The sequence below is a fragment of the Carcharhinus amblyrhynchos genome, chromosome 2, assembly GCF_965287045.1.
Source record: "Carcharhinus amblyrhynchos chromosome 2, sCarAmb.v2.hapA, whole genome shotgun sequence".
Taxonomy (NCBI): Eukaryota; Metazoa; Chordata; class Chondrichthyes; order Carcharhiniformes; family Carcharhinidae; genus Carcharhinus; species Carcharhinus amblyrhynchos.
Window position 1 is genome coordinate 41,838,027 of NC_137325.1, and position 12,032 is coordinate 41,850,058.

Sequence of the window (12,032 nt, forward strand, 5' to 3'; positions counted from 1 at the left end):
CTCAGAATGGATTGGGAGGAATGGGCTATTTGGCTTTGAGAGAGCCAGTGTTTGTAGAACGTTTCAAAAGTCAGAGAAATTTGTGAAAGATGATGAGAAGTTTAGATGGCATGAAACAGGCTGTCAGTGCAGGCCAATAAAGGCAGAGCTGCTTCTCGGATAGGATTTAATTCAGTACAAGATGCAGCCAATGGCATTTTGACTAATTTGATATTTGGGAAGAGTTTCGGAAGATGCATGTTGGGTTAATCACAGAATTGCTGCAGTGCAGAAGGAGGCCATTCAGCCATCATGTCTGCGCTAACTGTCTAAATGAGCAATTTGCTCAATACCACTCCCCCACCATCTGCCTGTAATCCTATGCCATTTTCTTTTAGATAACTTTCAAAAGTCTTGATCAAACCTTCTCCCACCACACACTCTGGCAGTGCATTCCAGATCCTAACCACTTGCTGAGTGAAAAAATTTTGCCTTGTGATATTGTTTCTTCTTTTCCCAATCACTTCTAAATATCCCTAACAAATCTCATCTTGGCCTTCACTTCAGGAAAGCAGTCCCAATCCACCCAAATGAAGATCCTCATCCCTGGAACCATCTGAGTGAATCTTATCTGCACTCTCTATAATTCCTGGAGTGAGGTGGACTGAACATATTGCAGAGTGATAGTTTATTGGACAATGTTGTCATGTTTGATTTATGTTAACTTTAATATTGTTCTCCTCTCAGTGGAGAAAGTGGTGCTGGAAAAACAGAGAGCACAAAACTCATCCTGAAGTATTTATCAGCAATGAGCCAACATTCCTTTGATACAACAACAAAGGAAAAAATCTCCAGCGTTGAACAGGCTATTTTAGGAAGCAGGTAAAACGTTATTTGTTTGTATATTCAAGCTAAATTTCATTGAGAGTTTAGAGATCCTAACTTACTTTACCGTGGCAACTCTTCAGCCAGGTGGAACAATTTCTCCAGATGCAGAGATTTCTATAGTCATTCCATTAAATGCAGCCTTTCCCTTTTCCATACTAGGTTTCATCTGTAGTTAGAAATTATTATGTTTTATCATTCACAATTAATGTATTTACTGATTGTGCTAAACTTTTCACAGATACGCTTGACTTCGTGTACTTTAGATATTTTAAGACTAGTCATTTATAATCTTATACCTCATTCTAAAAGAATAGGATTAAAAGCAAACAGTTAGTATTTGTATTGTTGTTTTGCATAGCATCAGTCAGAACTTTTAATCTACTAAATTCAAATCTATTTTTGAATCAACAGCCCCATCATGGAAGCATTTGGTAATGCGAAGACTGTCTACAACAACAACTCCAGTCGATTTGGGAAGTTCATTCAGCTGAACTTCTGTCAAAAAGGCAATATTCAGGGAGGCAAAATCATAGATTGTATCCTTTACTGTGACTAGCATCAAAACACAAATTCCACAAAATGTTTTAAAAACATGCCTAGTTTGTTTATTTTGTGAAAACACTGAAAATATATGAACAATGAAAAAATGTACAACTGCCAAACTAAAATGTGGCTTATTCCAAGAAAAATGCAAATCCAGTTATATATAGCGATAGTGTCAAGTCTCAAGGGATTGTTTTCCTAATTGTTTGGAAAGTTCTGTTTTCCAATTGCATTGGAAAGAAATGGACTTCTTAGTGGTAGACAGCATTGGTTTTGTGAAGGGGAGGTTGTGCCTCACTAACTTAATCAAGTCTTCAAGGAAATAATGAAGATAATGGATGAGGGAAAGACAGTGGAAGTTGTATACATGAACTTCAGTAAAACCTTTGATAAGGTACTTCATGGTAGACTGGTTTGAAAGGTGAAGTCTCTCAGGATCAGAGGAGAGCTGGAGACATAACTGGCTTGGCCACAGAAGACAGAGAGTAGCAGTAGAGGGGTGCTTTGCTGAATGGAAGGCTGTGACAAGCGTGTTCCACAGAGATCAGTTCAGGGACCTTTGTTTTTCATATACATAGATAAATAATTTGGAGGAAAATGTAGCTGGTCTGATTAGTAAGTTCGTAGACAACACAAAAATTGGTGGAGTGTGGATAGTGAAGAGGATTGTCAGAAGATACAGCATGATATAGACCGGTTGGAGACTTGGGCGAAGAAATGGCAGATGGCGTTTAATCCAAACAAGTGTGAGATAATGCATTTTGGAAGGTCCAATGCATGTAGGTATTATACAGTAAATAGTAGAACTCTTAGGAGTACTGACAAGCAGAGAGATCTGGGCATACATGACCACTGAAAGTGGCATAGCACATGGATAAAGAAGTCAAGAAAGCATATGGCGTGTTTGCCTTCATGGGTATGGGCATTGAGTATAAAAATTGGTGGGTCATGTAAAGCTGTGCAGAACCTTAGTTAGGCCTCATTTAGAATATTGTGTACAGTTCTGGTCACCACGCTACCAGAAGGATGTGAATGTTTTGGAGAGAGTACAGACGAGCTTTACCAAGATGTCGCCTGGTTTGAAGGGTATTAGCTGTGAGGAGAGATGCAACTTTTTTACATACAGAGTGGTGAATATATGGAATGCGTTGCCTGGTGGTTAGTGGGAGCAGGCATGATAGCATCATTTAAGGGGCAACTAGAAGAATACATGAATGGGAATGGAAGGGTACAAACTCCGTAAGTGCATACGGTTTTAGTTTCGACAGGCATTGTGATCGGCGCAGGCTTGGAGGGCTGAAAGACCTGTTCCTGTTCTGTACCTTTCTTTGTTCTTTGTTTCTGAAATGTCTTGAATCTGTTTTTTTTTCATTTTTATTTTAATAGAATTTAATTTTTTGTGCTCATACAATAAAGGAGCTGATTTGTAAGTTATTTTCCTTGATTGATGTCTTCAAATAAAGATTTATTAGAAAAAGTAAGGACATTTCATGATTGAAGCACTTGACTGTTGTTATTGTTTTAAGTGCAATTTTAATTTCCTAGTTTTAAAGAAAATGCTAATTTTTCTTTCCATGATTTGTGAAGATTCAGAGATTGAAATGTTCCTTTTACTTTTTTGTAGAATCGTGTAGTCAGGCAGAACCCAGGAGAGAGGAATTATCACATTTTTTATGCTTTGCTGGCAGGGACAGGTAAAGAGCAAAAAGGTGAGTGATGAACCAATCCTTTGTAAGCAGAGTTTGAACGGAGGTGTAATCAGTCATTAACGTTTTATGGAAGCTTATGTACAAAATACCCTTTTTTTAAAACCACTGGGATTACCACTGATATCTGTGCAGTTGTAAGATAAATGTTTTGGCATGTATAATAAGTTTTTGATTTTGATCATTTCCTGACAAAAATTTGTATAGGGAGCAAGGATGCAAGATGAAATAATGATGTCAATTCCTCTGTCTTACACTTCCAGTTAAGAGCCACATTTGAAGGGTATAGAGATCAGCAAATTGGCACTGTGATGCTCTTGCTCTTTCTTCAGTGTGCACTCTTTCAAATATGAAATCAAACATTTGTTCAGCACAGTCACATTTTGGCCAGTTTTCTTCATGGAATGAATTGCTTCTTTCAGATAAAGTTTTTTGGTCCTGTCCGTAGAAGATGAAAAAGAGATATATTTTTATGAGGAAAGAAGCAAAAGCAGTCAAGCTTTTAAACAGATTTGTATAAGATTTAAGTAGACTTAAAATAAGAAGGAGGAGGAACAGTTAGACATTAGCTTGGATTTTTTTTTGCAATGCAAACAGTGAAAGCCTCCCCTTTATTCCAGCATAATCTTAATCATAATCATAATTTCTGGCAGCCACACGATGCACAGTTAAACCCAGAAGCTGCTGTCATATACTGGCTGCTCCGTAGGGCATGCTATTCTAGACCTCACTGACGGAATAGGCATTGAAAGATTCATTGAATTTGTACAAATATAAAAGCAGAAGTACACCTTTCAGCCCCTTGAGACTGCTCCATCATTCATTGGCGGACCTGTGTGTGTTTTGAATTCCACACTTCCATTTACCCTCGTTGACCTTAGGTTCTTATTGAGCAAAAAAATCAATCTACCTTTGCCTTAAAAATATTTAATGACCCTTTTCTACCGCATTCTGAGACTGAGTTCCAAAATCGCTGAACCCTCAGAGAAAACAACGTCCACTGGGATTTTGCCCCTGAATCAGGTTGGCAGCAGAGGGTGGACTAAAATTGTTTTTGCAACACAGCGAAAATGGATGTATTTGCCTGCCTCCTGCTAACCGTGGTTCTGAAATAGCTACTTAAGGGCCCCATCCGTCTTTTGCTGAGATTTTATCCAAACACCCAGGATAATTCAGTTCCATGTCTCAAGTGAGGATCTTTCCATCTGATTGATTGAAGAGCATCACTGTTCTTTGTCCAGCTCATTGATAACACAGAATCTCAGTGACATACCTGGTCAAAAGCCCAATTTATAAACATTTCCTCTGACAAATGATAAAAATTCTCTGGGCAATTGTAACTGAAGTGAACAAAAAAAGACATTCCTTTACAACAGGGAGGAGAATTTGGACCTTTTTTTGAAGTTAGTAAGCTGTCCTCCCGTTGCAGAGAATTATGGTACAGTTCATAGTAGCCATATTACTGCAGACATGTTGGGCCAAATAGTCTCCTTCTGCACTGCAACGATTCTGTGATAAATTGTTTGACTTGAGTAAGCCTGACCGTGATTGTGGTTGGACATTCACCTCATTGTGAAATAAGGCTATGATTCTCCCATTGCGACCCACAACTTTTCTGGCGGGTCGCAGTGGGCGACATGTGGCCTTGAAAGGGATTTGCCCATGCGCATCTCGCAGAGTTGGCGAACAGTCGCCGGCCAGACCACTCTGGAAACTGGTGGGAAGGCAGGTGAGTGATTTAAATCTTTTCTGCATGTATTTTAAATATATGTATGAGTTCATTATCGGAACCTTTCAGGTTCTCTTTCCCCCCCCTCCCCTCCTTCCCCCTTCTTCCCCCACACCGGGTTTTTAATGATATTCATGACTGGGACCTCTTCAGCGCAGTGTGCGGAGATTCAGGTGAGAAACTGAACTGCCAGAACAGTCAGGATTTAGAACAGTTTTCCCACCAATTCAGCACTTTTGGCAGAATCATCTCCAAGATGTCAGCCGGGCTAGGAGATTTTTGGTTCAAGACCCACTTCAAGGCTTGAGGATGTGATCGTTGCTGGTATTTCAATACAGTAACAGCAGAATGCTAAATGGTCAAATCTGCCATCCTTCAGATCCAGACCCTATCTGCCCCTTCAGTGGAACTGAAGTATTCTGTGGAACCATTCAAAGGAGAGTTGTCTGCACTGCCCTGGCCAATATTTATTCCTCACAAGTAAACAGTTATTGGTTATTTAACATTGATGTTGTTTGATCTGCTACGCATGGATTGCCTGCATTGCAGCAGTGACTACACTTAAAATTTACCTCTTTGCCTATAAATCTCTTTGTGGCGTTCTAAGGTTGTGAAAAGCACAATATCACTGAGGCACAGTGGTTAGCACTGCTCCCTCAGTGTCAGGGACCTGTGTTCAATTCCAGCCTCAGGTGACCATGTGGAGTTTGCACATTCTCCACAAGTCTGTGTGGGTTTCCTCCCACACTTTAAAGATGTGCAGGTTAGGTTGATTGGCCATACTAAATTGCTCATACTAAAATGCCCCAAGGTTAGGGGTAAATACGTGGGTTACAGGAATAGAGCTGGGTAAGATGCTCTGTTAGAGTCGGTACAGACTTGATGGGACGAATTGCTGCCACCTGCACTATAGGGATCCTATGAAATATAAATTTTCATAACTTTCCGTTCTTTTTCTTGCTTACTTTCCTCTTTTCGCTCCTCTGCAGAAACATAGAAACATTAGTTACTTCTTGAGATTGTTTCACATTCAATAACATAATGGTTGGCGTGTAATACAACTCTCTATACCCATCATTGCTCCATATCTCTAAATATCCTTGCCGAACAAGAATCTTATAAATCTCAAATTTAAAATTACAATTACATCAACTGCCATTTGCAGAGAAGAGTTCCAAACTTCGATCACACAAGTTTCACTCTAAAAGGCTATCTGCACTTTTGACCATCCCCCAGTCCTAAACTTTTCGACTAGCAGAAATAGTTCCTCCCCCTCTACTCTGACTATTCCCTTTAATGTCTTGAAAAATTTGAGAAAATTACCTTCAACCTTCTAAATCCATGAAGTTTGATTATAGTTTGTTTAACCTCTCCTGTAGCTTAATCTCACGCGCGCTGTCCTTCCTCCAGTCAATGCACCCTTGTTACAGTGTGGTGCCCAGAACTGCTCACAATATTCCAGGTGCAGTCTACCAAGCCTTTATATAACTGACCCATGACTTCTACCCATTTATATTCTATTCCTCTAGATATATTAATCTTGATGATTATTTTTTGTAACTATTCAGAACATTATCTAATGACCTGTGTACCTGAACCTCAAGTTTCTTTGGATCGTCAATGTTTCTAACTTTCACTATTTAGAAAGTAGTGGATTCTATCCTTTTTGATTGCCTCAAATTTGTCTACATTGAAAGCCACCTGCCACAATTTTGCTTGATCACTTAATTGAACAATATCTCTTTGCAACTTTATGCTTCCATCTGCACTAATGAAATCTTAGCTTTTTAAATATGTGACACTTTATCCTGTCATTTGAGTTTTTAATGAATAAAATGAATAGTTGAGGTCCCAACACGGATCATTGCCAATACTACTCATCACAGTCTGCCAATTTGAGCTCCTGCCCATTATTGCCTTCAATTCAATGAGCCTTAACTTCACTCATGACAGACCTTTTTGAATGCCTTGGAGTCAAACAGTCCTAGAATCAGCCTTCTGGAAGTTCATATGGGGAACATTGATAGGCATCCCACTGTCCACTAAAGAAGCTGCTTCAAAACATTCAATCAAATTAATTAAGTATGATCTACCCTTCTCAAATCTACACTGGCTCTCTCTTATCGGCTGAAATTTTCAATGTGTTCATTCACCATCTTAATCATTTCACAGAAGTTAGGCTAATTAGTCTAATTAGGCTAATTAGTCCCTCATTTTTCTTAAGATAGCGTGCACAATTTTTCAACCTAAAAACGAATGGTGCCGAATCAAGAAAACTGAAAGATTATAGTTAGGCATCTGCAATGCTTTTACTACTTCCTTTAAAACCTGAGATGGAAACCATCTGATGCTGAGAACTTGTTTTTCTTTAGTGCCATTAATTTTTTCATTACTGAAATCTTCTTTATGTTAATTTTGTTGAGTACATCTCTCTGATTCAAAAATAAGTACATTAGGATTCTAGCATGCTAATCCCATCCTCTACTGCAAATATTGATGCATGGTAATTATTCAATATATTCACTATTTCCTTAATTTCATCACTGTTACGTGTTGGGATCCACGTTGCTTCTAACCACATTTTTCCTAGTAATGGAGTTGTAAGGATTGCATGTGATGATTTTGGAGTTGTTTGTCAGTTCTTTTCATGCTTCCTTTTAGTAGTTCTTATTGTCTGTTTCTCATCCTTTGCTACTCCATGTATCTTTCCCATTTGCTAGGGCCTGTGCTATTTTTGTAGCCTCTTAGCGCTTCTATTGCTCTCTTTCTCTCTGACTTTCTTTCTTTTCCTCACTTTCTTTCATTTCCTGTCTGTCTGCTTTTCTTCATTATGTTTCCTTCATAATATGCCTCCAGGTACTAAAGGCACGTGTGCAAAAGATTAAACTTTCTAACCCAGATCACAGGAATTTTGTTCTTGTATGATAATGGAACCCGGGCATATAAGTAAATTCCAACTTTGAATCAACATCCAGAACAATATGCTTGGGCTGCTAATGAGACACAGAGTTTGAGAAGTTAACCTACAGTGCACTTGTTACCAGCATTTTTCAAATACTGCATTGTGTTCACACACATACTATAGAGCTTAAAATGATACCGTAGGGATGGCAATGGCCTAGTTGTATTATCGCTAGACTATTAATTCAGAAACTCAGCTAATGTTCTGGGGGACCCTGGTTTGAATCCCATCATTGCAGATGGTGGAATTTGAATTCAATAAAAAATATCTGGAGTTATGAATCTACTGATGACCATAAAACCATTATTGATTGTCAGGAAAAGCCCACCTGGTTCATTAATGTCCTTTAGGGAAGGAAATCTGCCGTCCTTACCTGGTCAGGCCTACATGTGACTCCAGAGCCACAGCAATGTGGTTGATTCTCAACTGCACTCCCAGGACAATTAGGAATGGGCAATAAATGCAGGCCAGCCAGTGACGTCCATGTTCCACAAATTAATAAAAAAATAAAGTCCTCAACGAACGTTTAAGAGATTTGTACTGGTTTATGATGGATTTCGTTTTGAGATATGCAAGAAGGAGTTTAAATGGAATTCTGAAGCAGGGAGTACAGTAGGAATAAGACAGTTGCAATTTTTAGTGCCATTTACATTGGAATCACCAATTATATCTACGCAGAAAGTCTACTCCACGATTTATATGAAGACTACCATTCCTGTTCTGTGTTCACATTGACCCAAGATCATGAATAATTGTTAACTGCATCTAAACACGTTGGTGTGGTCTTGTAGAAACAACACCTCATATTTGTGGGCATCTTTTAGCCCAATATTACAGGAATTGAGAATAATGGAAACACATGGTATGGAAGCCATTATCTGTGAGGAGAAAAGCCAGATTAACATTTCATAGAATTGTTTTTCCTTCTGAATATAGATTTTTGGTTCTGCAAAAAGAGTTTGCCGGGAATGTTAATTTATCTTTTCTGTGTTCAGCTGCTGATTATTCCTTATACAACATTTAGTTTTCCTACTCTTTTCAAATAAATTAGTTCACTGGTACTCGAAACAGGGATGTATTCTTAATTTTTCAGTGAGATTTGAGCTTGCAAGAAGAATATTTATAATTGTGGAGAACACTGCTAAATCACAAATTGAAAGATTATTTTAATGCATTGCTATTAAAAAAAATCCAGAAATAAATACATTCTGCTTCTTCATCCCACAGAGATGTGTTATTTATCTGAAGCAGAGAATTACTATTACTTGAGACAGTCTGGTTGTATTGTGGACAGTACAATTGATGACCAACAAACCTTTCAGGAAGTCATGGTAAGTATTGGTCTGTGCTTTTCAGTAGTAGCTGAAATGGCTTTCAAGAATTTCAAGAGAACTTTTATTATTGTTTGCCATGACTGTCTAACAGGCAATTCATTTTGCTTAGTCTTAAAAGATTTATTGCATGATGAAACTTAAAAAAAATGTAGTAATTCATTTATCCCAATTTTTTTAAAATCATTTTTCTGGATCGTTTGTTTTCAAGCATAGTTAAAGTCTAAAGGTTGGCTTATGCAACTGTGGAAGATGAGCATAAACTATAACATTGATCCATACTACAATATAGTGCATCTGTATGATGCTTTCTCTTTCACTATTCTCTTTATTTCTAATGAAGCTGAATATTAAATATATGCTTTTTTTTAATGGAGACCCAATACATCAAATATCTGTCCCCAACCAAGTGAGCTCTCACCAACCTGGTTCAGAATCATAGAAATACTTGCAACAAAAGGGAGCACTTGGTCCAATATCATTGTGTAAATCTCCCTTTCCAATTTTAACACTCTGCAAATGCTTCATCACGGCACTCTGTTTAACCAGATCACATAGAAAGGTAATTTAGCCCATCGTGTCTGCACTGGTTCTACAAATGAGCTTCACAACTTACTGTCACGTCCCCGCCTTTTCTACATAACCTTGCATGTTTATTTCTATTTCAGTAACCTTCAAATGCCCTCTTGAATTCCTTGATTGAATCTGTCTCCGTTATATTTTCTGGCAGTGCGTTCCAGGCCCCATCTACATGTTGTGTGAAGAAGCTGTTCCTCTCATCACACTTGTTTCTTTTCCAAAACACTTTAAATCTGTGCCCTCGTTTTCTTGATCCTTTTAAGAAGGAGAACAGTTTCTCACTGTCTATTCATCCCCTAGTTTTGAAAATCTCTATAAAATTTCCTCTTAGCCTTCTTCTCTCCAAAGAGAACAGTCCAAATCTCTCTAACTTGCCCTCATAACTGAAGTTCTCATCTTTGGAACCATTCTTGTAACCATCTTCTGTATGCCAATGTGTTCACATCCTTCCTATAGTGTGGTACCCAGAACTGTACACAATATTCCAGCTGAGGCCTGACTAGTAACCAAGTTTAGCATAAACTCCTTGATCTGTAGTCTATGCCACTATTAATAAAGCCTGGAATAGTATATGTTTTATTAACTGCTCTCTCCACCTCTCCTGCCTCCTTCAAGGATCTATGTACATATACACCCAGGTCTGTCTGCTTTTGCACCCTTTTAAGAAGGTTACCCTTATTTTTTACTGTCTCTCTATGTTCCTCCTACCAAAATTCCTGGCCTCGCACTTCGCTGCATTGAATGTCATCTGCTACCTATCTGCCCACTCCACCAATTTGTCTGTGTCCCTTGGCAGTTTGACAGTTTACAATACTTACAAGTTTTGTGTCATCTAAAAACTTTGAAATTGTCCTTCTAATTGATGGTGTGAGCATCCAGTGAATGATCTGAAGCACAGACTTAATTTCTATCACTGCGTAATGGGCAAAACTTACTGCACCACTAGGATACTGATATCTTTAAGCATCATTGTTGCACAATCGTGTGTTAAATATGGATGAAGAAGTCATTTCACCTCTTGGATCATCCATCTCAAACCTGACAATGTCCAACTGTTTTCTAAAGTAAATTCAACACATCTACTCTACTCAAAAGTCCATGCCAAATTTTGGTCACTTGTGTGAATACTTTTACAACATCTGTCCTAAAATTCCTTTCACCAGTTTGGTGAAACTTACTTTACTGTCACAGTTAGAAATTAGTTGAACTAAGTGTTCAAAAAAATGTAATAGTTGCAAAAGAATTCCTCTGTTTATTAATTTAGTTTTGTTAATAATGTGTTAATGTTCCATATTTAATCCACCATTTTCTATTTGTGCCGTATTTGAGCTGAATATCATAATGAAATTGAGTGATGTGAAAGGAGAGAATTCAGGGACTAACACACCTGGGTCAGTGAAAATTGTGTGACATTGAAGAAGAGTTTAAATAGTCTACTCATCACTTCCAAAGAGAGGAAATATGGTGAGATGAGTGATGGAGATGGGACTGCCAGGAAGAAGGAGCAAAGGAAGGCCTGAGGCCAAATGGAAAGAGGCAGTGGCAGGAGATTTAAATGCAGCAGGGTTCAAGAGGAGGTGACCGGGAGGAGAAGGGGAAGAGCAATTAACAAGCTTTCTGGCAGCCCCAAGTAAAATGGAGAAGCTGAGAGAAGAATATTGTGAAGAATTTGAGTACTTAACTCAATGGTGGTATAATATTTGTCTCATTTCTGACTCTTGCAATAAATTGATTTGTGGTACAAAATCACATGAATGTGACACACAAATACTGTGTACAGTGAGTTAGAGCAGACAATATTTAGGATGTGATCTGTTGTATATAAACTGTTGTATATAATATTTATTATATAAAAACTGAATTGTTTAATCTCCTGTACAATTAGTTTGATTTGGATATTTATTTTAATCATGCGTCTGTGCCACATTCCAGACTGCCATGAGAGTCATGAAGTTTAGTCCCGAAGAGACTCTGGACATAATTAAGCTTCTCGCTGGTGTTTTACATCTCGGCAATATTGTGTTTGTAATTGCTGGAGGGGCACAGGTTTCCTCAAAAATAGGTAAAAAAATTGAAATGTCAACTGTACTGATGGTCTGTTACAGATATTTCAGCAAAATAGATCAGTATTGTGAAAAGAATCTTGTGAATACAGTATGTTTTCCATTACAATTTGAAGATCTGGAAGCATCTGAAGCAATATTCTAAAATACAATTCTTCATTCCACATTGCAGTGTTATTATATGGCTGAACATGCACATTACATTGAATAAGTAGCATTGTATTTAATATAGAAAATATAATTGTTATAATA

General features: G+C 38.0%; 1 protein-coding gene across 1 annotated transcript in view; it reads left to right on the top strand.

The window, feature by feature from the left end:
* Nucleotides 1-12,032, top strand: part of myo10 (myosin X) — a 351,157-nt gene that overhangs the window by 184,525 nt on the left and 154,600 nt on the right. The window contains exons 5-10 of the mRNA XM_080204973.1: nt 727-861; nt 1,279-1,403; nt 2,874-2,887; nt 3,035-3,119; nt 9,035-9,138; nt 11,650-11,779. Coding sequence (XP_080061099.1) covers nt 727-861; nt 1,279-1,403; nt 2,874-2,887; nt 3,035-3,119; nt 9,035-9,138; nt 11,650-11,779 — 593 coding nt within the window. The remainder of the gene's footprint in view (nt 1-726; nt 862-1,278; nt 1,404-2,873; nt 2,888-3,034; nt 3,120-9,034; nt 9,139-11,649; nt 11,780-12,032) is intronic.